The 24,674-nt window shown below is 63.5% G+C and overlaps 4 protein-coding genes across 6 annotated transcripts in view; all 4 read right to left on the bottom strand.

Moving 5' to 3' along the window:
- Positions 1-6,646, bottom strand: part of QRICH1 (glutamine rich 1) — a 28,299-nt gene extending 21,653 nt beyond the window's left edge. Inside the window, exons 1-3 of one of the 2 annotated variants that reach the window (XM_074913771.1) lie at positions 6,534-6,637; positions 5,353-5,413; positions 1,442-1,771 (exon numbers count right to left, since the gene is read on the bottom strand). In XM_074913771.1, coding sequence (XP_074769872.1) covers positions 1,442-1,750 — 309 coding nt within the window. In that variant the 5' untranslated portion in view covers positions 1,751-1,771; positions 5,353-5,413; positions 6,534-6,637. Of the gene's footprint in view, positions 1-1,441; positions 1,772-5,352; positions 5,414-6,533 lie in introns of both variants that reach the window. The other variant, XM_074913770.1, reaches the window with a different exon arrangement.
- A 1,048-nt stretch (positions 6,647-7,694) lies between these two features.
- QARS1 (glutaminyl-tRNA synthetase 1) lies at positions 7,695-14,330 on the bottom strand. Of its 2 annotated transcripts, none has more exons than XM_074914071.1 (24): positions 14,171-14,330; positions 13,857-14,004; positions 13,672-13,781; positions 13,480-13,555; positions 13,215-13,279; positions 12,961-13,014; positions 12,705-12,762; positions 12,514-12,585; positions 12,263-12,348; positions 11,943-12,029; positions 11,734-11,833; positions 11,532-11,610; positions 11,299-11,407; positions 11,078-11,208; positions 10,857-10,949; positions 10,433-10,570; positions 10,272-10,359; positions 10,050-10,193; positions 9,419-9,523; positions 8,919-9,011; positions 8,525-8,652; positions 8,279-8,345; positions 7,954-8,079; positions 7,695-7,876 (listed from the first exon to the last, which is right to left on the bottom strand). In XM_074914071.1, exons 1-24 carry the CDS (start codon positions 14,312-14,314, stop codon positions 7,826-7,828), a joined length of 2,352 nt encoding a protein of 783 aa, XP_074770172.1. In that variant the 5' UTR covers positions 14,315-14,330; the 3' UTR covers positions 7,695-7,825. The 2 variants fall into 2 exon arrangements, with proteins under 2 accessions (XP_074770172.1, XP_074770173.1); XM_074914072.1 differs by having other exon boundaries at positions 13,890-14,004.
- A 944-nt stretch (positions 14,331-15,274) lies between these two features.
- On the bottom strand, positions 15,275-17,873 carry LOC141964018 (epidermal differentiation-specific protein-like). Its single transcript, XM_074913819.1, has one exon. It carries the CDS (start codon positions 17,420-17,422, stop codon positions 15,470-15,472), a length of 1,953 nt encoding a protein of 650 aa, XP_074769920.1. The 5' UTR covers positions 17,423-17,873; the 3' UTR covers positions 15,275-15,469.
- A 120-nt stretch (positions 17,874-17,993) lies between these two features.
- On the bottom strand, positions 17,994-23,554 carry SLC6A8 (solute carrier family 6 member 8). The gene is made up of 14 exons (XM_074913818.1): positions 23,300-23,554; positions 22,721-22,942; positions 22,234-22,365; positions 21,407-21,674; positions 21,198-21,330; positions 20,839-20,973; positions 20,639-20,742; positions 20,437-20,561; positions 20,248-20,360; positions 20,030-20,167; positions 19,661-19,763; positions 19,478-19,578; positions 19,078-19,248; positions 17,994-18,500 (listed from the first exon to the last, which is right to left on the bottom strand). Exons 1-14 carry the CDS (start codon positions 23,382-23,384, stop codon positions 18,369-18,371), a joined length of 1,962 nt encoding a protein of 653 aa, XP_074769919.1. The 5' UTR covers positions 23,385-23,554; the 3' UTR covers positions 17,994-18,368.
- Positions 23,555-24,674: the final 1,120 nt, after the last annotated feature.

Genomic DNA, 24,674 nt, shown 5'->3' with positions numbered 1-24,674 from the left:
GAACTTTGAGTAGTTTTGAAGCAGCAGGAAGGAAAAAAGAAAGAAAGAAAAAAAAAAAAATTCATCCAGATTTTTACAACTGGTTTGGGGGCCTTACACCTCTTCAAGGCTGAGGCAACCAAAAAATTCAACCCGCCTAGTTCCTCTACTGAAAAATGAAACTTCTCCCAAAATACATGCTAGCTGGCAGAACCAAAAGCACCCTTTAGCAGTTTTAACAGGCTCACGCAGAGATGCAAGTCATGTCTGTGAGACTAGAGGCTTTTATTCTTCAAAAGCCTTGTGACACAAGTTACTGTAGGGCAACAGGTTACAGAAGTCCCAGTTAAGCATTTATTTACTCAATAGAGAGAGTAATTGGAGACGAGTTACCCAGAGAAAGAGGTAAGTTTGTCTTTGCTGTAGGATAAAAGCACGCAAGTGAGTTGTTAGCACAAGTCTACTGCACTGCAGCAAGTTCACACTACCTTATCTCCCACCATTTGTGCCTCCATACCCTCATTTGTTACAAAAGGAGAAAGCTCACAACTTCACATTCATGCTACAGAAGGCAGAAAGATTAACACCTGAAGTGTATCAGAATTACAACTGTCCAGAGACATAAGAAAACGTCAGTAAATGCCCTGCCACCTATAAATTCTTTAAATTACAAAATGTGTTTGAGGACCAAATCAGTTATCCCAAGTTACATGTTTGGTATTTTTCTCCTCTGGTGCTGGACTTGCTCATTTAATACTTCACAAAAATTACTGCAATACCTATTTAAAAGAAAAATGGAGAAGAATCCTTCCACTGTGCAAAGGAATAAACTTTCTTGACACATATGCATCTTTTAGAGTTCTTTTCCTGAAAGGTATCTTCCCCTGGTTTGTATTGTAAGTTGACTCACTGCATTTCCCCCTCACTTGAAAGTCAGTTCAAGATCTGGATCAGGTGAACTGCTCTAGGGGAACACTGTCACCACCCCCAGAGTCACACAGAAATACAACTTTTAGAATGTTCAAGCAAAAATCCTTTAACCAGTACTGATTTCATTTAAAAAGCCTGAAGGCGAGTTAGATCCCACGGCCACCCTGTACAACCAGATAAAGTAAGACCAGCAGAGGGGGGTGGTATTTATAGCAGCTCCACACAGAATGCAAGGCTTCGGGGAGTTGTGTACATGCCAGAACTGTCAACCATTTCTCCAAGAGGTTACTCCACTACATTGCTATGTAGGCTACCCCTCCTACAGTGGGGCTCAATGGAGGCACAGTCAAGACATAAATTTACTACTAAATTCCTTAAACAAAAGGGAAATAGTGTTGTTCTGTGTAAAGTTAATTGGCCCTGCTTCTTAAGTGCTTGCCGGTGGTTTCAGGTTAGACAGTAGCTGGCTCTGAACACTACTCCACGGGTTAGCAAGTCATGTAGACACTTAGAGGTGATTTAAGATGCTTACCTGGACTTGCTGGGGTTGCTGAACCTGTATCTGCTGCTCTGGCTGAGTTTGCTGCTGGACACTGGTTGTCACAGGACAAGCAAGTTCAAGCAAAGACCCAGCCACCTCTGTGCTGTCCGTGTAAATGCAGTTGCCACCCTGCTGATACACCATTGTGGTGGTGGCCGTCTGCTGAAACTCCTGCAGAGCTTCCGGCCCCTTAGAAGCCAGGGAGTCCAGAAACTCCTTCATCCTGTGCTGGGGGATCGATCGCGCCTTCACACGGATGTATTCTTCAAAGGAAATGGTGTTCTCCAGAGAATTATTCATATTGCAAGGTCCTTAGGGTTCCTTAAGGAAAGAGAAAGTAAAAGTCTTAACTACAGCACTCCTTTGATGCAAGGATATTCCTAACTCCAGTAAACAATTTCTCATACTGAGTACCGTATGAAAACTAGCAAACATGCACAGCCAGATGCCAGAGACAGATGCTTTAGTTTTATGAGGCATCTTGTGCTACTGCACATTTCTCAGATTAACCCTTAGCAGCTCAGGGAAGTCTGAATGATATTCAGGTGTAACTGTGGTACTATTCACAGAGCTCACTGCCATGTAGAATCTTCTAGCCTTGTACTTCACCCAGGCCAGGTGAGTCCCATAACAGACAAATCCAAGTCATACATTTCATTCATTTGCAGCATGCAGTATTAGTGAGAGAAGCTCAGAAATCAATATCTGTGGCCCTGCACTGCAACCACAGAGGTGGGAGAACCGAGCAGTATGTTCTCTCAGGCCATGCAGTTCTATTCTAGGCAGCTAATGGGAAGCACAACGGAAGAGCAACAGATGCAGCATTCAGCCCACTGCTATTAGGACTAGGACAGCCTTATCGATTGGAACATAGCAAGCAAAAGGAGAGTGCTGGAATCGGGAGATTCCTCAAACAGGGAACTACACACACAGAGAAGCAGAGCTCTGGAAATGACAAAGGCAACAGCAGCATCAGTTCTTGATGTCCTTTTAATATAGAGAGAGGTTAACATGAAACATGCGATGTGTGAAGACAAAGGAGAGACAGAAAAAGAAATCAAATGAACAGGGAAGAAGTGAGAGCAACGAAAAAAAAAAAACCAACAAAAAAAAGACTCCACCTGAGAACATTAGAAAGCTCTAGGGTATACTCTGACAGCATTCTTCTCTTATTGACTTGTCTTGTTTAAACCCACAAATTGTTTCTGCAGTGAGTTTACTGGTTGTTTCTAAGGCACTAATTAGTCTCGATAAAGGATGAATAGATTTGAGCTATAACACTGCCAGATACTGAGATGGTTGTGAAAAGATGTGAAACTGCACAAAGATTAGGACTAGGTGATTCAGTACTACTAGATCAAGCTGCAAAAAGGAGGAAAAAGGGACAAACATCACTATATGTACATTATGACTGTAGTTCTAAAGAGAATAGGTACAAAAGCAGAACCTTTGTTAAATCATGGTAAAATGATATAAAAGTAGAACCAAGACAGAAATGCATGGTTGAACATGAGACTGCAAGAGCCTGTGTGAAAATGGGAGTTAGCTCTAGGCTGTCAGTGGTGCCCAAGCATATTCCGCAAGTCCAGCTCCAATTCCCACCAAAACCAGAGGGAAGTAGAGCAAATTCTAACCACTCTTTACCATTACGTGACAGCGGTCTAAACACACATAAGTTTTTGTTTACATGGAAGAGGTTCATGGCTAGTGCATTGGACCAGGCTCACAGGAGAAAGAATGAATACCAAAGGTAAGGGGAACACGCATGAGGCAACCTGCACTCTATCTATAGTTTCTGGAGTTATTAAGCAACATATGTTGCTGTACGAGATTACTACAGAAAATAAGTCTTAAAGCATGCACCTGTGTTTAGTAAAAAGCACCAGCTAACAGTGTTCGTTTAGTAAATCAAAAAACTCTTAAAAGTCAGCATATAGAACCTCCCGTAGAGCCCACAGCTGGACAGAAAAACAATTCTCCTTCCTTTTAGAGACTCTCATTTGAGTTTTTCCAAGCCATCTCCACGTGATAGAGCCAGGAAGACTATGCAGTTAGTTGCCAAGTGGTTTCCTCCAGGAGCCACCCAAGAGTACCCTACACCTCTACAGGACACGTTATTAACCCTTTCCCAGGTGACCGCATGTCCAGGGTGAAACCAAGGGAGAACAACCTAGTTAATGCGCCCTCCGTGACACAGACAGGGCCTACACTGGGCACACCTGAACACATCTTGCATCTAACTGTAAGATGCTCCGTTACATACTCTGAAGCTGGATTTTGAGCAATTAACCGGTCCCGATTTTCTACTTGGAAGTTACAAATACTTGACTTCAGTATTACAGTTCGGCTTTCGGAAGAGCACAATCGTTTTGCGTGTCCACTCTGAGGCACACCGACAGACACAGCTCTCGCAGGGAAGGCTCTCAGGAGGAATAAGCCTCCAGGATGCCATGCTGGGAACCCGCCCCAGGTGCTCTTTGAGATTACATGCTCTTTCACAGCTAGTTACTGCTGAATAGGGTGGGCTCACCTCTCAGCAAAGGTCCTGCCTTCCTCTTTGCTCCTGCATTGGTGCTTATTATGTTGTAACGACTCAGGAAATAGCTATTCACCTTCTGTTAACCTTGTCAAAGGAGAGAGGGGGAGGTCAGCAGGGCCTCTGTTTTCCACAGCAGCTATCTGTTAGCCCTCGCATTTGCTTTTAGAACTTCAACCCTCTTGTCAAGAGCTGCTCACATCGTGCTCCTGTGTAGCAGAGGCCAGAAACCACCACAAACCCAGACACATAAGCAGCAGGCCCAAAGATCAAGAAGAAATCCACCACCAAATCATCACCTACCTCTTCCAACCACCAAGAAGTAGAACAAACACAGAATTTATTTCTTAGATACAAATCCTTGACTCTGTTCAGCTGCTCTTAAATCGTGCTTTTTAGCACCAATATCAAGAGTGTACTGGGCCAGTCTTCCCCTACCAGCAAACCTTCCTCTGTCACAAGCTGTCAGAAAGACTCTCTCTTTTCCTCTCTTCTAGCATGAAAAAAAAACCCTTCCTTTATATATGTTTGAAGTTACTACACTGAGAGCCACTAACACCTGAAACAGAGAGACGCTCATCCGAGCCACTGCAGCCCTTGAAGCCCCAAGCATGGATCAGACCCGACCGTGCCACATGGTGTTTGCTCCTGCTCTGAACAGCAGCAGGATCCTCCTTTGGTTTTCTCTCGAGCTCTCCAACTCTGGCAATCAGAAAGGAGCTAAAGACACTGCAGGTAACAGTGCGGGCTGGACTAAGTTTCTCCCAGAGTCATTCCTGTCAGTTTGGAGGCTGCGTGGGGTTATTTAATTAAAAGCACTGAGCCACTCAAAACTGCACTTCACAGAACCCTACCAGCCGCAGAGGTTTCAGGCCTAGATGAAGATTCAGGAAAATAATGCTGTACTCACAGAAATTTTATTTATTAAAACTAAACCCACCTGCATTTATGACAGAAACCCTCTTTAAGGCTTAAGTGTGCATTCAACAGCCTTTTGTAGGGCAACATACACAGCTTGCTGCTGCTGCAGTCACCACTTTCACTGTTATTAAAAAAAAATACTAATTTACGCATCCCATTTATCCCATAGACACGCATTAGAAACAGCAAACACCTGTCCTAACCAGATCTCAGCAGCATGTTTTTAATACTGCATTTCAGAATTAAAAAAGCATCCGAGCAATAAGCTTTCTCTGATAAAGGGAGGTCATTCCTCCCTGTTCAGTATAACTGCATTTTTTTTTCAGGAAATAAGTTCAAGAAACTCTTTGAAGATCATGAGCACATACGGTTAGTTCATAAAACTCAGACTGAGGTTACTGAAAACACACACACAACTTGCAGCATGTGGACAATCTGGACTCACCAGTCACCATGTTGCATGTATTTCTGCTGCTCTTGTCCTGAGCTCTTAGACTTGTAACGTTCTGGAGAAGACAGAACAAAGAAGCCCTTTCCATCCCCAGTTCCTCTTTCTTTATTAAAGCCATTTTATTTTTAATATGTATTCCATTAAGAAAAAGAAAAAAAAATATCAAGAAAGAAAGGTATGATCATCCACGCAGCTAGCAGCTCCTACTGAAGAATTGCGAGGTGCCCAATTCCTAACCATTGTGTCCCTCAGCCTGATCAGTGTTACTAGGAACGAGAGTGCGAGCACATCTGTCACGGGGCGCAGAGCACTCGCACCTCGCGGTGACGAGCGCAGCGCAGCCGGTGACACCGGAGTTACTGGCAGACAGAACTTAGAACAAGGCAGCAGCAGTGACCGTATCCAGAGGTCCCCCCTGCTCCCCCCGCAGGTGCTCCCGGCCGAGCCGCCGCGGCCCGGGACAGACGGGAACGACACACACCGCCCCGCCACCCAGCCCAGACGAGGCGAAGCTCCATATTTAGCCCCTGAGATCATCGGCCGCGGCTCGGCCTCTCCCCTGTTGGAGTGGGGGACGCCGAGACCACGGGGCTTCCTCCTGCGGCACGGCCCGGCCAGCTCCCCGCCGCCGCCTTTGTTCCCGCCGGGGCGGCCGGGCCCAGGCCCGCGGGAGGCGCCGCGCCGCCGCCCCCCCCCACCCCCGCCGCCGCAGGAGCCATGTTGGGGGCTTCGCCGTGGACGGCGGCCGCCGAGGGCCGCACCGCGCCGAGCGGAGGCCGCGCCTTCCGGCGCGCGCTGCCGCCGCCCGTGCCCGCGCGGGGAAGGGGCCGCCCCGCCCGGTGCGGGGAGGGGGGGGGGGGGGGGAGGAGAGGCAGGGACGCGCCCGGTACACTGGGGGGGAGGGGGGGGGGGGGCGGGAGGGGGGAACAGGGGGCGCGCCCCGCGCGTGCACGGCCAAGCTGCGCGCGTCCCCGCGGCGGGAGTGCGCGCCCCCGGCAGGCGGGGCCGCCCCCTCCCCCTCCCCGCCGGGCCCGCGCCGCCCCCGGAACCGCCGCCGCCTCCCCCCCGCGCCCGACGGGAGGCCCCGCCCGGCCCCGCCGCCGCGCAACCCCTCCCGCGGCCCGGCCCGGCGGCCCCGCTACGCCGCGGCGTGGCCCGGCCCGGCCCCGCCTCACCCCGGCCCCGCTGCCGCCGTCGCCTCGCACCGCCGCCGCCTCGGCCCCGAGTCTTTTCCCCTCACAGCTCCCTGGGCGCCATCTTACATTCAACCCCCCGCAGCCAATCAGCGCACGGCCCCGGCCTCGCGAGAGCGCGGCCCCCAACTCCCGCGAGAACTCGGCGCCCCGGCCCGCCCCGCACCTTAAAGGGGCCGCGCCCCGGCGCAGGGCGGGAGGTGGGGGGGGGCGGTCGGCGGAGGGCGCCTTCCGCGGGGGAACGGGCACACGTGTCCGCGGTGCGGGACGCGATGACCTCGACGGGGGTGGGGACAGCCCCCGGTCGCGGCCGTGGAGCTCGGGACGCCACCCGCACGCGTGGCCGTGGGGCGCCGCCGGCCGAGGGCTCCCACGAAGCCGCTCCGCGCCAGGCGGGGGGCGGCCCGGCCGCGACCCCCACGGGGCAACCGGGCCGAGGCCCCGCAGCGCCCCACGGGTGGGCGAGAGCCCAATGCAGGGGCTCCCCAGGGAGAGCGCCGGGGCCTCCGCGGCCGATCCCGGCAGGGGCTGCGCCCCGTCCCCGGGCGGGACCGCGGGGCGAAGGGTCCCCGCATCGTGGGGCCGAGCCCGGGCTGCTTTAACGTGCCCATGTGTTCGGCGCGGCCTCCCCGTCACGGCTGCCGCTTAAGGTGGCCCGTGGGGCCGGGCAGAGCCTCCTCCCTCCCACCACGGCAGGGCCAGGGCCCCGCTCACGGGGCTCAGGGCACCGGGGTCACGCCGGTCCCGCGGGGGCACCCCCCTGACCCCCCCAACCCGGGGCCTGGCAGGGGCCACCCCACTCGAGTCCACCTTAAGGGGGGACGGCGCTCGGGCGGTGTTTGTACACAGTGTGCACACTCCCGCCTGCCTGCGCTCTGCTGCCCCTGCCTGCACCCTGCCTGCACCCGCCCGCCACCCATGGCGCACTCGGGGGACCCTCCCTCCATCCCACCCCAACACCCTCAACCCCAAACCAGCCTCATGGTCACGGGTGGGGGGAGCTGCACATCCCACGGGGGCACCAGCCCTGTACAGGGGGGCAGGAGCAGACCCCAAGCTCCCAAGGAACAGAGGAGACCCCCCCTTGCTGGCACCCCAAGGCTGAGCGGGGGGACAGGAGGGAGTAACAACTCGGCAACAGAGCTGGGATGCTCCATTTATTGAGACGATGCTGGAGGGCGCCCTGGGGGGCTGCGCCAAGGCACGGCGGCTCTGGGGGTGCACAGGGATCCCCGAGGAAGCAGCACCACGGCGGGGCAGCAGCGGAGGGGCCCTCAGGCCTTGCCGGGGTCCTCCTTCAGTGTCACTGTCCGGTTGAACACCATCTAGGGAGAGGCAGAGGGTCAGCTCGGAGCCCCATGGAAGGGAGGGGGGGCGCCACTGCCCCTTCCCCAGGGCTCACCTTCCCTTCCTCGCTGTCAGGATCCACTGAGAAGTAGCCCAGTCGCTCAAACTGGAATTTATCGAAGGGCCGGGCGGAGAGGACGGAGCTGTCGACCAGGGCGCTGCAGACCACGCGCAGGGAGTCCTGGCAGAGGGAGGCAACTTAGCCAGCACCCCCAGCCCCTTCGCCCCACTACCCCCAGCCCCTCTCCCCACCGCTGGGACACGGCAGGGCCCAGTCCAGGGAAAAACAGGGATCACATGGAGGTAGGTGGCTCAGGTAGGGGGAGAGAAGATCCCCCGCTCCCCCCAGGCCCGTAACTCCAGCTCCTACCCCTACTCACAGGATTGAGGTCACTCAGAAAGCCACCGGGCACCTCTGACGGGTCCTTGGGATTTTTGTGCAAAAACCTGCCACGAGACATCGAGTCTCATCCCAAAGCCACCAGGCAAGAGGACGTGGGGCCCCGCGGTAACTTTAGGGCAGCAGCTTGTGGGACCCCACAGCAGCATCCTCCCTGCCAAGGAGCCAGGCAGACCCCCACAGAGCGGGCTTGTACTCGCTCCTCTGTGGCTAACCGGGTACTCACAGCCGCTCGTAGAGCCGCACTTCACACACCAGCGGCTCCGACACCCAGTGGATGAAGGCTTTGGGCTTCTCCGCAACGTCCGACTTGGTGCAGGTCACCTCCAGCTCGATCACGTGCCCACTGGCGTCCTGGGCAAGAAGACACAAAACAAGCCACCAGGCAGCAGTCAGGCAGCAGTCCCATCCCACAAGGCGGCCCTGGGGCCGAAGCACGAGCCCCCCAGTTCAGGGCAACCCTGCACCCCGCTGTGCGAGGCACAGGACTGGCAGGGAGCTGACACACAGGCAGCCTTCACCCACGCTGTGCCCACAGTGCCCGGCCCAAGGTGACTATCGCTGCCTTCCCTGGTGGGGCACGGCCCAACCTCGTGTCACCAGTGCTCAGAGCCACCTACCTTGATGACGTTCTGGACAGCGATGACATAGCCAGCGTGGCGCAGCCCCACTGGCTGCCCAGGGGCCAGGCGCTTGTAGCCCTTGTCCACCTCCTGCGAGAGAGTTCATGGCTGCACAAGGGGTCCCAGCACAAGTATAGGTCCCTCCCTCCAGCACATCCCTTTGTCCCCACGACTGCATCCCCCCCACCCGCTCCTGCCATGACAGGGACTGCTGCACCCAGGGCTGTCTAAACTCCCACGTTGCTGTGGGACGTTCCCCAGCACACAGGCCAGGCGTGGGCACCATCGGTTGGAGGGGTCCTGGCCAGGCTGAGGCCAGCAGGTGTTTCCCCAGTGCTCATCAGAGCTGCTGGCACTTTTGGGAGCTGCAGTTGGGTGCCTGACATCCACCTTTCCCCCAAGCAGCATCACTGCTGCACCCAGCGCTGCCAGGCTCCTACTGCCTGAGCAGGAGCTCCCAGGAGCAAAGGCAGTACGGCCCAGCGGGCCCAGCTCACCTCCCTGAAGTCCGTCTCCTCGATGTAGACGGTAGACTGGAAGGGCACTTTGTGAAAACCCCGGCTCTCATCAGCTGGGAAGTTGGGCACAAGGACCTCGAGTGCCTGGGGAGAAGGAGGGGGTGAATGTTGACCTTGGGGAACCCCATTCCCACCCCAGCCCATGGCAATCACAGAATCATCTCGGTTGGAAAAGCCCTTGCAGCTCCTCCAGCCCAACCATGACCCTCCCCCTGACCGTTCCCAACTCCCCCAGATCCCTCAGCGCTGGCTCAGCCCGACTCTTCAACCCCCCCAGGGATCCCGGGGACTCCCCCCTGCCCTGGGCAGCCCATTCCAACGCCCAACAGCCCCTTCTGCACAGAAATCCTTCCTCAGAGCCAGCCTGACCCTGCCCTGGGCAGCTTGAGGCCATTCCCTCGGGGCCTGGCGCTGGCTCCTTGGCTCCAGAGACTCACCCCCCCTCTCTGCCCCCTCCTGGCAGGGAGTTGCAGAGGGCCAGGAGGTCTCCCCTCAGCCTCCTCTTCTCCAGACTGAACCCCCCCAGTTCCCCCAGCCGCTCCCCAGCAGACCTGTGCTCCAGACCCTGCCCCAGCTCCGTTGCCCTTCTCTGGACACGCCTAAGTCTCACCTTCGGGGCAGGGAAGTTGGTGATGGTGACCTTGAGGGGTTCCAGGACAGCCATGGCACGGGGGGCCTGCTCGTTCAGCACCTCCCGCACACACGCCTCCAGCAGATGTGGCTCCATCGTCGCCTGGGCCACTGTCACCCCGACCTGTGGGACAGCTCACTGTCACCCCGCCAGGCAGGGCTCCATCCACCGGCCCCATCCCATCCTGCCCCCTACACCTACCCGGGCACAGAAGTTATTGATGGCCTCGGGGGGGAAGCCTCGCCGGCGCAGGGCCGTCAGTGTGAAGAGCCGCGGGTCATCCCAGTCCCTGAGAAAACACCGGTGAGACAGCCAGGTGTGCGCTGGGAGAGACCCACCCTGGTTGCTGGCCCAGCTCCTACCTCACAGCACCCGTCTCCACCAGCTGGATGATCTTCCTCTTGGAAACGACGGTGTAGAGCAGGTTCAGGCGCCCGTACTCCCACTGCACGGGGCAGTAGACATCCAGCGCGTTGCACAGCCAGAAGTAGGAGGAGCGCCTGCAAGGGAGGCACAGGCACAGCCCAGCTCAACCTCATGCCTGCCCACAGCCCCACAGAATCATCCAGGTTGGAAAAGCCCTTGAAGCTCCTCCAGTCCAACCATGAACCTCACCCTGACTGTTCCCAACTCCACCAGATCCCTCAGCGCTGGGTCAACCTGATCTGGTTGATGGAAACACCATCCCCCAGCACTTTGGCAGCCAGGACGTGGCCAGCTGCTCCCCCCCAGAGCTGCCCAGCCAGGTCCAGCTCAGCCCTGGGCCGTGCCGTGCACGGTGCTCACCTGGCCTGGAACTCCTTGGTGCAGAGGGAGTGTGTGATGTGCTCGATGGAGTCGCAGAGGCAGTGTGTGTAGTCATACGTGGGGTAGATGCACCTGCAAGGCAGACACAGTCAGCACTAGGGCTCAGCCCAGTTCCTGCTCCCTTCCCGACACCTCCCTGCTCCCAGGAGACACAGGCCCACCCCCACCACACGTGCCAGGATGCCGCAGGGCCTCCCTACCACTTGTCCCCGGTGCGGTGGTGTGGAGTGAACTTGACACGGTAGGCGACAGGGTCCATCTTCCCGTCCTCCATCACCAACTTCATCCGCAGCGTGGCCTCCCCCTCCCCAAACTTGCCCTTTCGCATGTCCTGCAGAGCACAGAGGGAGGGGGAGGCTGTCAGCTGAACCACGAACCCAGCTCCCACGGGCACACAGCACCTGCCCCCAGCCAGAAGTACCTCAAAGAGCAGGAGTGACTCCTCCACAGGCCGGTCCCGCCATGGGGAGGGTGGGGGGTTGTGGCCCTTGATCTCCTCAACCTTCTGATGGCAGACGTACGCCTGGCCCCTATGGAGAGGAAACACCGTCACTAGATGTGAGTGACCCCATCCCCTGGGCGAGGGGGAGCCCCAGGTGCAGCAGGGGACATCCACACCGCCCCGGCACAGCCACACCACCCCAGCACACTCGCCTGCGGATGAGCTCCAGGGCCCAGGTGTACAGTTGGTCAAAGTAATCTGATGCGTGGGTCACTGCGTAGGGCTGGTAGCCTGTGGGTTCAGGACAAACAAAGCAGATTGGAGGCACTCCCAAGGCCTGGCAGCAGGACCTGCATGCGGGGATGTCCCCAGCAGCACCTGGCCTGATTCTGCCCTCCCCAGCCCGAGCTGTACCCAGCCACTCCACCATCTCCCGGATGGCTATGAAGTACTTCTCCTCCTCCTTCTCGGGGTTGGTGTCGTCGTAGCGCAGGAAGCACACGCCACCGTTGGCCTGGGGATGGGGGGGACAGTGAGCAGCCGCTCCCTGAGAGATGACAAGGCCAGGCCAGCGACCAAACAGTGGCTGGGGGGAGCTGCCAGCAGGGCTTGGTGCTTCTCACCTTGGCGTAGCCAAAGTTGAAGTTGATGGCCTTGGCATGGCCGATGTGCAGGATCCCGTTGGGCTCAGGAGGGAACCGTGTCCGCACCTGCGAAGGGAAAGGGGACACCTCTGTCCTTCGGCAAGAGACTCGCCCCCTCCCTGACAGCAGGGGCATTGACATGAACCCCCAACGATCCCACAGAGCCCCCTGTGCTGCCTCTGGCTGTGCCCGCCGTGAGCTGTGTGTGTCCCCCCCCAGCCACCCCACCCGCCCAGCCGCAGCCTGGCACAGCAGTGCCACCCTCGCAGGGAACCGCTGGGCTGGGGACGTGGCCTCACCTGCCCACCCGTGATTGTCAGGTGATGTTTCAGCAGAGCCATGGTGTTGGGTGTCACCACGTAGCCCTCTGTCTTGTAGTTCTCTCCTGTGGGCAGAGAATGGTCAGGGCTGCAGCACAGCCCAAACCAAGCCAAGACCAGCAGCTGGTGGGGAAGGACATGGGATCAGTCTGGGGGCAGCACGGGGAGCCAGGGCCAGACACAGAGTCAGTGGAGTGGCCCCGCTCATGGCAGTGACCCCTTGTACTCACCCGGCTTGTGGAACTTGAGGGCTTCTCCCCGCAGCTGCTCCAGCAGCGACCGCGTCTCCGTGCCCACCTCACCTGCAGGGAGAGACGGCGCTGAGCAGGGGCCTGACCCCCGCTCCTGGGGTCCGGCTCGGAGGCAGGTCACAGCCAGGAACCGAAGGGCTGGGGAAGCTGCCCGCAGGACAGTTTCTTACCGTTCTCCACCACAACCACCTTCTGCTTCTCTGCTGGGGCCAGCCGGGCCTTCGCAGCCTGCAGGGACCAGCACAGCATCCTGAGTGCCCGGCCCCAGCACGGACCTTCCCCTCCCAGCTCAGCCCGCTGCCCCCAGCGCTCCCTCAGACCCGCGCCCATGGTGGCAGCTGGGCCCAGAGCAGCTATTTGGGATCCTGCCTAGACACTCAGCAGAGAAATACCACCCCCCACCCCAGTTCCCAGCCTCCTCCTCACCTTTGGTTTCTTTTCCAGGTCAGCTTCTGTCTTTGGCCCCAGCAAATGCAGCACCTAGAGAAGAGAAACACGGACAGGAGAAGAAAAGGCTCCTGCTGTCCTAAGGCCTAGAGGTGGCCCTGTCCAGCTGTCACCCCACCTGTACCTGGCGCCGAGCCCTCCCGTGGGACAGGCCAGCAGGTCCCGCCCAGGGCACAGCGCTGACAGGGGGACACCACGCCAAGCAGAGCCCAACCTCCTGCCCTCGCACCCACCTGCAGGTCCACCTCGTTCTTGATGGTCTTCCCGTCCGCCCAGCGCAGCCGGCTCCGCGCCTCCCCTGCGGACAGGGCACCCCGGGGGCCGGGGGCACGGCCCAGCCCGGGGGGGGGCTTTAGCCAGGAGGCCGTGGCCAGCAGCTGGAGGCAGCCCTTGCCCCAGGCCACCACGCGCGTGGTGCTCAGCGTGGGCTGAGCTGGCTCTTGGGACCCAGGGGAGTGGAAGTGCCAGGCAGGGGCTGCCCCGGTGCCCCACACTCACCCATCAGCAGCCCCATGTTGAAGCGGTAGCGCTCCGCCAGCAGCTCTGCCCGGTGCTCGCCGATCACCGCCTCCACCTGGGGGGCAGCACGGGGACACGGGGGTCAGCGAGGCAGGACGGGGAGCACGACGCCAGGGCCAGCGTCCCCCCTGCGCTGTCCCCCGCCCCGGGCAGGGCCGCGGCCACACTCACCGCCTCCTCGATCTGCTCCGGGGTGACGCAGACCCCCACGCCACAGGCCCGCTCGAAGTCCGCCACGTCCAGGGGCTCCAGGGGGTGGCTCCTCACGTACTCCAGGGCGGCTGGGGACAGAGAGGAGGTGAGGAGCGGGGCTCTCCCCTCCCCACCGGGCCCGCGGTCCCGGGGCCGCACGGTACCGCTGAGCTGCAGGTCGGTGAGGATCTCTCGGCGGGCGATGTAGTCGACGAGGAAGCCGAGGTGCTTCGGGTCCCGGAGGCGGGCGGCCGCGTTGTACAACAGCGTCCCGGTGGCTTTATCCAGGGTCGGGCCCAGCGCGCTCCGAGCCTGCCGCCGCCCCGGGGAAGCGTTAGGGCTGAGCCCCGGTGAACCGGCAGCCCCGCGGATGGGCGAAGGGAGGGGGGGGTGTCCTGGGCAGGGGGCGGGGTCCCGGCGGTGACGCCGCCGCACCGGGGGAGCGGGGGAGCGGGGAGAGGGCCCGCGGCGGGCGCACCTGCAGCACGGCGCGGCGGAGCAGCGCGCTGAGCGCCCCGTTGCGCAGCGTCTCTCGTGCTTTGGCCTCGCTGAGGCCGATGCCGGTGAAAAGCCCCAGCGCCTCCTCCGCCTCCTCCGCCGCCATCGGCCCCGCCGCCGCCATGCTGCCACCACCGCCCGCCGGGGCGGCGGGGACACGCCCGGCCAATCAGAGCTTGGGGGGCGTGTCGCCGGCGCAGGTCGAACCAATCGACAGTGAGAGAGGCCCTCCTCGGCCAATGGGACGGGCGAGCTCGGCGCCGGCTCCGCGAATAGGAGCGTAGGGGGCGGGGCCAAGCCGGCGGCCGGTTGCATCATTTAAAGAGACCGGTGGGGTTGGGAGCCACGTGGGGGGCGGGGCTAGAGGCAGGGCCTGGGGCGGGGCCTCCGCGCGTGGCAGGCCCCGCCCTCCCCCGCCCCACCGGGCGCCCACCGCCCCGCGGCCCTTTGTCCTCGCCCGGCCGCCGTAGCGCTCCGCCGGCTCCCGCATCCCGCCGGCTCCCGCGTCCCGCCCCTCCCGCGTCCCCCGGTGTGTCCCCGTGGCCCCGAGGACGGTCCCTGCGACGGGCCGGTGGGGACACACACGCCCAAGGGCCCGTGCGGGGCGAGGGGTGGTGGGTCGCAGTGGCCGCCCCGGCCCGGTGTGTGCGGGGGCCCCCTCCGGCTCCGCCAGCCCGGTGTGTGTAGGACCGGGCCAGCCCGGTGTCCCCTGGCTTTCCCCGCCTGGTGTCCCTTGTGCTCCCCAGCCCAGTGTTCCCCCACTTCCCCACCCCCGTGTCCCGCCGTGTCCCCCAGCCCACTCTACCGCTCAGCCCGGTGTCTCCCGGCTGAGTGTCCCCCCCAGCTTCTGCAATCTGGTGCCCACCCCCTCCAGTCTGGCATCCCCTGGCTCTCCCAGCCTGCTGTCCCCCCCAGTCCGGTATCCCCCCAGTTCCCCCAGACCAGTACACCTCTCAGCCTGGTGTCGCCCCCCAGCCCAGTGTTCCCTGGCTCCCTCAACGCCGTGTCCCCCCCTGCCCGGTGTCCTCAGCTCCCCCAGCCCGCTCCCACCCCAGCCCCAGCAGCAGCAGATCCGAGCGGTTGGGGAAGGGGGTTTATTGGCAACACCCGGCGGGAGGAGGCACCATCAGGTCCTGCCAACCGGTGCCATCCGACACGGCCAGGGCACGGCTCATCCTGGCTCCCCCCAGGCAGGTCGGGCAGGCAGCGCTTGTGTCCCCGGGGGTCCCACACCCCCAAGAAGACAGAGCTGATGACCAGTACAGGGACAGAGCTAGAGCTAAAGCTCCATCCCAGTGCCGGGCACTGGCTCTGTTCCATCAGTGACCGCCTGCTCCCTGCCTGCAGCCGGCAGAGGCTTCAAGCTGTAGCGAGCACTGATGTTGGTACCCGAGACGCTGCGGTACTCGCCCATCTCCGTACGGACGGCTTCGTTCTGGGTGATGGTCAGCAGGACCGGGACAGAAAGCGTCACCTCCTTTCTCAAGACCTGGATGCTGAGTGCCGTGCGCGGGGGGATCTTAGCCGGCAGCTGCACCTCCACGCGTTGCCGGCGGGTGTTGGATTCGCTGCGCCCTTTCTGCACCGTGAAGATGTTGGAGGCTTCCACGGTCAGCGTGAAGGAGAGCCCAGCTTTGAGGCTGGTGGCGTTGCTGAAGTGGAAGCTCTGCCAGAGCGTGGTGCCGTACTCCCGGCTGCTGCTGGCTGCCAGCGCCTGCTCCGAGTCTGTCTCGTTCACCCCCTCGATCTCATCCACCAGCACCTCCCGCTCCGCCTCCACCCGCTTCTGCTCCCAGAGGAGACGCGCAGAGACCAGGGGCCGCCCGGGCCGCAACGGCCGCAGGTGGGACAACCGAGCCTGGAAGTTCAACTCGGGTTTATAGTCAGCGAGACGCTCACCGGGCCACGCCAGGCAGTGCCAACCGCCCCGGCCGGGGTGTTGGTAGAGCAGCCAGACGCCTCGCTGCACCACATGGGAGGCCACCCGGTCGTTGAAGTACCCGTATGCCAAGTTGGTCTCCTCTGTCACCACTTTGAAGGCACCTTGGAAGTTGGGGCGCTCATAGAGGGTGATCTGGGGGTCCCCCAGGTCATGGTGCACGAGACGCAGCGCCGAGAAGCTGTTGGGCCGCCCCACCGAGGGGTATTCGCCTTCCTCGAAGGCGTGCGGCTCCCCCTCGTACTTGGGGTCCGTGTAGGCAATCCAGGGTTGCCCCACCACCTTCAGGGAGGCAATGCAGTCCCCAAAATCCAGCTCATGCAGGTCGGGCACGTCGCAGGTGAACTCCCGGCTCAGCCCCTCAAAGTTGGCACACTCGTACACAGTGATCCGGTTCATGGTGCTGCAGGCACCCTGTGAGGGCACAGTGCACGTCGTCTCCTCGCGTGGGTGCTCCGGGAAACCCGTGAGGAAAGCCCAGCCAGGAAAGGGGCCTCCTGGCATCCCCTTTATTCCCTGTCCTCCGCCTCTTCTTTGCCCAACCCTGCCCCGTCCCTGTGCTCTGCGCCGGCAGCGCCCCGACACCAGGTCACGGCCGTGCCTTTTACAAAGGGGTGGTGGGGCCGGGGCGTGCTGCGACACGAAGCGAAGGCGATGACGGTTCTCGCCCCCGCGCCCAGCCCCGGCCCCGCTCCGGCGGGGGGGAGCCAGCCAGGCCCCGCACAGCCGCACGGCAGCCGGTACACCGGGATGCCAGCCAGGCCCGCAGACCAGCCCTGCCGGAAAGTCCTGCCGCACCCCGGGCACCCGGCGCTCCAGCGCTAACGAGTCACCGACAATTATCACTGATGCCTCTGCCCTGCCTGTGTTAATTATGGTGTGCGTTGCCGGTGGGGCAGGAACTGCCGGCTCGCCCCAGCGGGGTGATAGGGTATTGTGGTGGGGCAAGCCAGCGCCCCGAGACAAGCCCCTCCGGTGCCCCCAGGGGCACCAGACACGGCCTCCCCACGGCACGGCCCCACTGTCCCAGTCCCACGCCCCAGGATGGCCGGGGCAGGTGGTGGCACTTCTGCCCCCTTGTTCCTCCACGGGCAGGATGGCCACGGACCACCCGGCGTGGCCACAGTGCTGCTGGAGGGCAATGAGTGCCAGTGCTGGGCACGGCGGGACGCCGACACCCAGCCAAGGCACAGTCACCCCGAACACAGTGTCGGGGGCTTCCTCAGGGCAGCGTGCGGGTCCCCATGGGTGCTGGCCTCCCCAGGGAGCTGTCAGCGCAGGCACAGGGCACATGCCCCGCCTGGCTGGGACCCCCGTGGGAAGGGCACTTGGGCAACTCGAGGGGTTTGCGGCAAGTAGAGCCTCCTGGCTACGTGCCTGGGCCCCGGGGCTACCTCATGCCCTTGTCCCCACAGTCCTGCCCAGCCCAGGGAGCAGAGAGTCCCAGAATCGACATGAGCAGCTCCCGGTGAGGTGTGGCTGGAGCCTGACCCACCCCCTGCAGCCCCCACACTGGGCTAGGGACAGCCAGGACCCCCAAAGCCTCTGGACTGAAATCTGCCCCTTGGGGCCAGTGTGGGGCTGGGAAGCGGGGCCAGCCCCAGCTGCGTGGGGTGCCCCATTCCCGCAGGGAACCTGGGTTTGGTACAGCCTGCGGGCACCCACATCCTGCGGGGGGGGGGGGGGAGGACAGGGACCCCCCTGCTCTGGCAGCCTGTCACCCCCCCTAAGTCATCCCAAAAGGGAAACCCAGGTGTCCCCTCATCCCTGAGCCCTGTCCCCCCCAGGGAGGTGACACCCCACATCTCACCCCCCCAGCTGCCCACGCCCGTGCCCCCCCTTCCCCTGCCTGCAGTGCCGGGGCTGCCAGGGTCTCCCAGTTTATTGCCAGATGTCAGGGCGGTCGGGGTTACACCAGACAAACGCTACAGGAAGCGGTTAGTGAGCGGGGGGCTGCGGGGGCTGCGGGCGGGGGCCAGGGAGGGGCCATCCCGCTCGCTCCCCCCAGCCCGCAGCCTCCCCATCGCCCCCGGGGCTGCCACGCTCCCCCGCGCTGGGGACCCCTCCCGCTCCCTTCGGCCGCCCCGGCCCTGCGGCCCCCAGCAAACCCCCACCTCCCTGTCGTGCAGCCCTCCCTGCGGCGAGGCCGGCGGGCCGGGGGGGCGCGGGGCAGCGTGGGTGGGAGGTGGTGCTGGCATTATTGCTATGGCGGGCGGGAGCAGCGCGACCCTCCCCACGCTCAGATCACAGTCTCGAAGAGCGTCGCCTTCTCCTTGGGGGGCTCCGGGGCCAGCAGCTTGGCTTCTGCCTCGGGCGTCAGGTACTCCAGGTGGTGGTGGCCCCAGATTGGAGTGGTCAGGAGCTGCCAGCGCTGCGGGGACGCCGTGTCAGCACCCGGGGACACCGCGTCAGCACCCGGGGAGCGCCTGGACCTGGGTGCAGCCCCTTGGCATGTGGGAATGGGACCGAGGTGGGGACAGGGGTGGGATTTGGATGGGGATGGAGGTGAGACTGGGATGGGGAAGGTCTCCTTGAAATAGGAGAAAGGGAAAGCATGGGGATAGGGATGGGATTGAGACAGTGACAGGATTGAGACAGTGATGTCAGCAAGGATGGGATTTAAGTGAGGGGGGGAGTGAGACAGCGATGGGCACGGGAACATGGGGGTGAGACTAGGATGGGGAAGGGTTTGAAATGGGATTGAGAAAGGGACAGGGATCGCATGGGGACGGGATTGAGAGAGCGACAGGGACAGGACTTGGCTGCGAGTGAGTGATAAGGGACAGGGACAGGATTTGGATGGGGATGAGACTGAGTGATGCGAGCAAGGATGGGATTCAGGTGAGGCAGGGAGCGAAACAGGGATGGGACTGAGGGGGGACAGGGACACGGATGGCTGCGATGGGTTGGGGACGGAGGCAGGAGGGCCCCCGCCGCGCCGCCCTCACCTCGCGCAGGGAGCCTTTGCAGCGCAGGAGCTTGTAGAGGACGGTGCAGGGGATGCAGAGCATGGAGGAGAGTGCCAGGACCCAGCCGATGGCGTCCCCCCACCACGGGTACACGTACGTCTTGTTGTAGGTCAGTGGCTTGTAGTTCACCACGTGGAACACGAAGATGCCCTGGGTGGAGGAAGGAGCGAGGGGTGAGGTCCCGCGGGGAACCCTAGACCCCCCCCCCCTCCCCAACCCGTGTCACCCCCAAATCCCCGATATACAAATGCCACCGTGTGGCCCTGACACGCGTGTCACCCCCCGGCTGCCGTGCCCGAAGCAGCCGCCTGGGGGAGCCCGGTGCCCGCGGCAGCGAGCACCCGCGAACACACGCGTGTGTCCCCCCATCCCTGCTCACCACGCAGACCAGCGGGGTCACCACGGCCCAGCACCACTTCATGAAGGGCAGGGGCCGGTACCCGATCATACGGGCCACGTCGTCCATGAAGCGGTCGGCGCCTGCGGGGAGAAAGGCGTCAACGGGGCGCTACAGGGCACCTGTGTCCCCCCCCCCATCCCGCTGCGTCCCCCCAGGCCTCACCATAGACCCAGGCAATGACCACGCACTCCCAGAAAGCCTGCCACAGCAGCGTGATCCCGCTGGCCGAGTAGTTGTCAAAGAGCTGGAACACGTACATGCCGCCCTGCCGGGATGGCACCGCGTGTCACCGGGGCTGTCCCGGCTGCCCCCCCGGCCTGGGGCTTGGACACCCTGCATGCCACGGGCACCCTGTGCTCCCACAGCATCCCCACGCCACGGGCACCCCAAGCTGCCGTGGGTGCAGCAGCCCCAGGGAGCTCCCACCCCCACGCTGGGGCCCTGCGGGAGGTGACATCCTGGAGGGGGGGGGCGGGGGAGTGGGTGCCCGGTGTGGAGCCTCTCGGCCAGTGTCCCTGCCACATCCCCCACCTGCGTGACCATGGAGAGGTCGATGAGGCAGCAGACGATGCAGCAGAGCGCAGCGGTGAGCTCGCGGCGCAGCGAGCCAGCCCCCGGCTGAGGGAACAGGTCCAGGATGCCCGTGATGAAACCCTCCACGCCGACAAACTGCGGCAGAGAGCGGGGCTCAGCGGGGACGTGCCACCTCGTCCCCTCCCCGTCCCTGTCCCCCTTGCCCGCCGCTGCACCTGGCTGTCCAGCCCCAGCACGAGGAGCATGAAGAAGAAGAGCGTGGCCCAGAGCGGGGACAAGGGCATCAGCGTCACGGCTTTGGGGTAGGCGATGAAAGCCAGCCCGGGGCCTGCGGGAGAGCAGGGTCAGCGGTGTCACCCCAGAGGGGACACGGTGCCAGTGAACAGCCACTGCCCAGCACTCACCGGACTCGGCCACCTTAGAGATGTCCACGCCTTGCTCGGAGGCCATGAAGCCCAGCACGGAGAAGACGACGAAGCCGGCGAAGAAGCTGGTGGAGCTGTTGATCACGGCCAGGATGTAGGCGTCCCTGCGGGCAGAACGGGTCAGGGGGTGCCGGGGGAACATGCCGGGGCGGGGGGACACCCGCAGCCAGCACAGCCCTACCTGTAGCAATTGTTGTGGAAGCGGTTGTAGCTGCCCAGCGCGGTCAGGGCGCCCAGCCCGATGGCGTAGGAGAAGAAGATCTGGGTGCCGGCGTCGATCCAGACCTGGGGTGCAAGGGAAGGTGTCAAGGGGGGGGGTCAGGAGGGTGTCGGGGGGGATCCCAGCACCCAGCCCTCTCCTGCTCCCCCCGCTGCCCTCACCTGCGCCTCAGCCAGCTTGGACCAGTCGGGTTTCAGGTAGTAGACGATGCCACCCAGCGCCCCGGGCAGCGTCACGCCGTGGACCAGCAGCAGGATGAGAACCACGTAGGGGAAGAGTGCCGTGAAGTAAACAATCTGCAGAGGAGTGGGTGCCGGTGAGACACCCCGGGCCGGGGCTCTCCGTCACGTGCCACAGGTGTCCCAGCAGGACCAGGGCTCGGGGATGTCCCCAGAAACTGGTGGCACCTCCCAGACAGATGTGGGACAGAGGGTCTTGCCCCCCCGTGGGCTGCAACACAGGATGGGTAGGAGCCCTCGTGCTGGTGGCCCCAATGTGTCCCCCACCCCACCAGCGTCACCTTCCCAGTCGACTTGACGCCCTTCCAGATGCAGAAGTAGACGACGACCCAGGTGGTGACCAAGCAGAGGATCATCTGCCAGTTCATCTCCCCTGGCTCGCTGAGGTCCCCCGAGAGCCGCAGCACCTTGTTCCTGCAAAGCGGGGCTGTGCTGAGCGCCAGCACGACCCCCCCCTGGGGCGAGACCCACCCTGATCCCCCAGACTCACTCCCAGAACTCGATGACGGGCGAGCGCTTGCTGGCCAGGTCGGCGCAGCTGAGGTTGAAGGGCCCGGCGCTGGCGTTGGCGCTGCCGTTGCGGCAGAGCTCGAGGTGGAAGAGCTCAGCGCACTGCTCGGTGTTCCAGGCGTGGCCACAGGTGGCCCAGGGCAAGGTGTCAGTCAGCGAGTGCACCAGGTAGAAGAGCCCCCACACCAGGATCATGATGTAGTAGGAGTTGCAGAAGAAGACGATCACCATGGAGGCCAAGCCCAGACCTGTGGCACGGGGAGATCAGAGCCCACAGGGCACCCACCGGCACCCCAGCGGGGTGGGGGGGCCGGAAGGGACGGGGCAGGACACGGTGGGGAGCTGGCAGGACAGCGGGGAGCTGGCGGGGACGGGCCAGCGGGAGCAGGCAGAGCGGCGTAGGGACAGCCGGCAGCAGGGACGGAACCGGGGGGGGCAGTGGGGCACCGCTTAGGTGGGGATGAGGCGGCCCCCCCCCGGGGAGCGACGGGGGCCGGGCAGGGCAGCGCCGGGTGCCACGGGGCACGGGTGCAGGCAGCTGCCACCCTTGGCCAGGGCGCAGGGTAGCAGCGGGACGCGGGCAAGGTGCAGGGGAGCAGGCAGGGCGTGGGCAGGGCGCCGCCAGCTCTGGCAGGCTGCAGGCAGCCCGTGCCCCAGGCAGGGTGCCGGCAGGGTGCTGCCAGCCCCGAGCGGGGCGCCGGGGGGCCCCTGGGCAGGGTGCAGGGTGCCGGGGGCCAGGGGCCAGGGGCAGGGTGCGGGAGGCCACGGGCAGGACGCAGGCAGGGTGCAGGCGGGGCGCGGCGTTACCCTTGAAGAGGGGGGCGATGTTCCAGGCGGCGATGCCCCCCTGCTTCATGAACTGCCCCAGGGCCACCTCCAAGAAGAAGACGGGGATGCCGCCCACGAAGACGATGAGCAGGTATGGGATGAGGAAGACGCCTGGGGCCGGGAGAGGGGAGGGGGCAGGAGGCCGGCTCAGCCCCCGCCGCCCCCCCCGGGCCCCCCCGGGCCCCCCCCTTTCCCTCCCCGCGCCGCCCGCCCCGGGCGCAGCGAATGGCGAAGGCGCCTCCGCGCCCTCCCCTCGCCGCGCCGCCGATGTAGGTCAGGGCGGGCAGGTGGCGGGGGGCTCCCCATAGACCCCCCAGCCCGGTGGGGGCCAGCGGACACGCGTGGGGTGACCCACGAGCTCCCCCTCGGCCGCGGGGAGGCGCAGGGCGGGCTGACCCACCGTGGGGGGGGACAGGGCGGGAAGGGGGGGCGCCCCCCCAGGCCGCGGGGCGGGCGCGGGGCTCACCTCCGCCGTTCTTGTAGCACAGGTAGGGGAAGCGCCAGACGTTGCCCAGCCCCACGGCGAAGCCCACGCAGGACATGATGAAATCCATCTGCCGGGTCCACGTCTCCCGCTCGGGGACGGCCGCTTTCGGGGGGGGGCCGGGGGGTCCCACCAGCGGTGCCGTCACCGCCCGCTCCTCGCCCGCCGCGGGGGGCTCCGCGCCCTCCGCCTCCCCGCGGGCCTCTGCCGGGACCGAGGTGGGGAGGAAAGGGGAAGGGGGGGGTTGTCCACGTTGCCGTCACGAGCACCCGTGGGGGCGCGGGGAGGGAAGGGGGGGGAGTGGAGGCGGGGTGTGTGTGTGCGTGTGTGTGTGTGTGTGTGCGCGCGTGTGTCCCTCCCCGCGCGCCCCTCTCCGCGCGTGGGGGCGTGACGTCAGATGTCAGGCCGGCGCGTGACGTCACAATGCAGAGCGGTGACTCACCCCGCGGCGGCGGGAGGGGGCGCGCCGCGGTCGCGCGTGGCCGTGGGCCCCCCCTTTCCCCTTTCCCCCCCCCCCCGCTCCCGCTCCTCCTCATCCCCACCTCACCCCTCCCCACTCACCGGAGCCCGCGGCGGCGGCGGCGGCGTCGCGTCGCGGGGCGGCGGGCGGCTGCGGGGCGGCCGTGTCGGCGGGGACGGGGGGCATGTCGCGGGGGGCCGGGGAGCGGGGGCGGGTCGGGGGCGGCTCCGTGGCCGTGGGAGGGGGGGGGGGCTCAGAAGCAATCCACGAAGCACTTGAAGGTGAGTCGGAAGAACCTCATTGAGGGCGGCGGGGCGCGGCGGGGCGGGCCGGGCCGGGCGGGCGGCTCAGAGCCGGGCTGCGGGGCCGGCGCCGCGCGGCCGCTCCGGGGCTCTCTGCGCCGCGGCACCGGGCGGCGGCGGAGGCAGCGACCGGCCGCGCCGCCCCCCGAGCCCTATTGGACGCGCCGCCCGCCCGCGGCTTGACGGGACTTGCAGTCCCGGTGCCGGTGGGGCGTCACCTGGGGATACCGGGATACGGGGCGATAAAACACCCCGCGGGACCGCGGCGCCCAGGGCAATAGAACACCGGGACTTGCAGTCCTGGAGCACCGGGACACACCGGGAGGCTCCGGGATTTACAGTCCCGCCGCACCAGCACCGGGACGCACCAGGGGACACCAGGAATTATGTCAGGACTGTGCCGGGTGACAGCGGGTGCCAGAGCGCACTGGAGGACTCCAGGCACTGAGGCGAAGTGGGGGACACCAGGGGTCCCCCCCGCTGCTGGGGGTGCACCGAGAAACAGCCAAACCTCAGGGGAGAGCGAGCACCAAGTCACCGGGGGACACCCCGCAGGCTGCAGAGCCCAGCGGGGACAGGGAGCTGCGGGGGGGCACCAGCGCCCTGGGGGGCACCGGGGGACACAGAGCTGGGTGGCAAAGCGGCATGTGGAGGATGAAAGGCCTGGGCAGAGGTTGAGGGGAGAAGGAAGTGATGTGTGAGATGTTGGGTGTCAGCGTGTGCCGGCCCACGCTCTGAGGGGACAGAATGACAGACCTGCCCGCGCTCTGCTTCTCTGCCCACCAGTGTCTTGCCCTGAGCTGGAGCAGGCTGAGGCTGCCCCGGAGAAGGACTCGGAGGAGGGTAAGTCGAGGCGTGCGCCGGCTGTCAGCGCATGGCCGTGGCGTGCCCTTGCCGAGGGAGCCGAAGCTCTCGCCTCGGCTTCTCCTCATCACTGAGCAGAACTAACCCCTCGCTCCCTCGCCTCAGCGTTGATCTTGACGGGCTGCGGCCTTCCCGGGGCGGAGAGAGGCGCACGTGGTCTGCGAGGAAGAGGCCCTGGGCACGGGGCAGGCTGCTTCCCGCTCGGGTGTGACGGTGTCACCGAGCCCAGCCCTGGGACGCCGGGACGCCAGCCTCTGTCCTGCTGGTTTCTGAGCAGGAGCCGCGCTGGGCTGGGAAGATCCCAAGTTGT

The sequence above is a fragment of the Athene noctua genome, chromosome 10, assembly GCF_965140245.1.
Source record: "Athene noctua chromosome 10, bAthNoc1.hap1.1, whole genome shotgun sequence".
Lineage (NCBI taxonomy): Eukaryota > Metazoa > Chordata > Aves > Strigiformes > Strigidae > Athene > Athene noctua.
This window is presented reverse-complemented; position numbering and strand designations above follow the sequence as displayed.

Excerpts from the sequence above, each read along its gene's own strand:
- QARS1 (XM_074914071.1), bottom strand. The coding sequence starts at position 14,314 with ATGGCGGCGGCGGGGCCGATGGCGGCGGAGGAGGCGGAGGAGGCGCTG. Across the intron at positions 13,015-13,214 it reads AGAACGAGGTGGACCTGCAG|GTGCTGCATTTGCTGGGGCC; the intron begins GTGGGTGCGAGG and ends TCTCTTCTCTAG. Across the intron at positions 12,586-12,704 it reads GGTGGTTGTGGTGGAGAACG|GTGAGGTGGGCACGGAGACG; the intron begins GTAAGAAACTGT and ends CTCTCCCTGCAG.
- SLC6A8 (XM_074913818.1), bottom strand. The coding sequence starts at position 23,384 with ATGCCCCCCGTCCCCGCCGACACGGCCGCCCCGCAGCCGCCCGCCGCC. Across the intron at positions 21,675-22,233 it reads CATCGCCCCCCTCTTCAAGG|GTCTGGGCTTGGCCTCCATG; the intron begins GTAACGCCGCGC and ends CCCGTGCCACAG. Across the intron at positions 20,361-20,436 it reads CTCTAAGGTGGCCGAGTCCG|GCCCCGGGCTGGCTTTCATC; the intron begins GTGAGTGCTGGG and ends GCTCTCCCGCAG.
- LOC141964018 (XM_074913819.1), bottom strand. The coding sequence starts at position 17,422 with ATGTGCCCTGTGCCTGCGCTGACAGCTCCCTGGGGAGGCCAGCACCCA.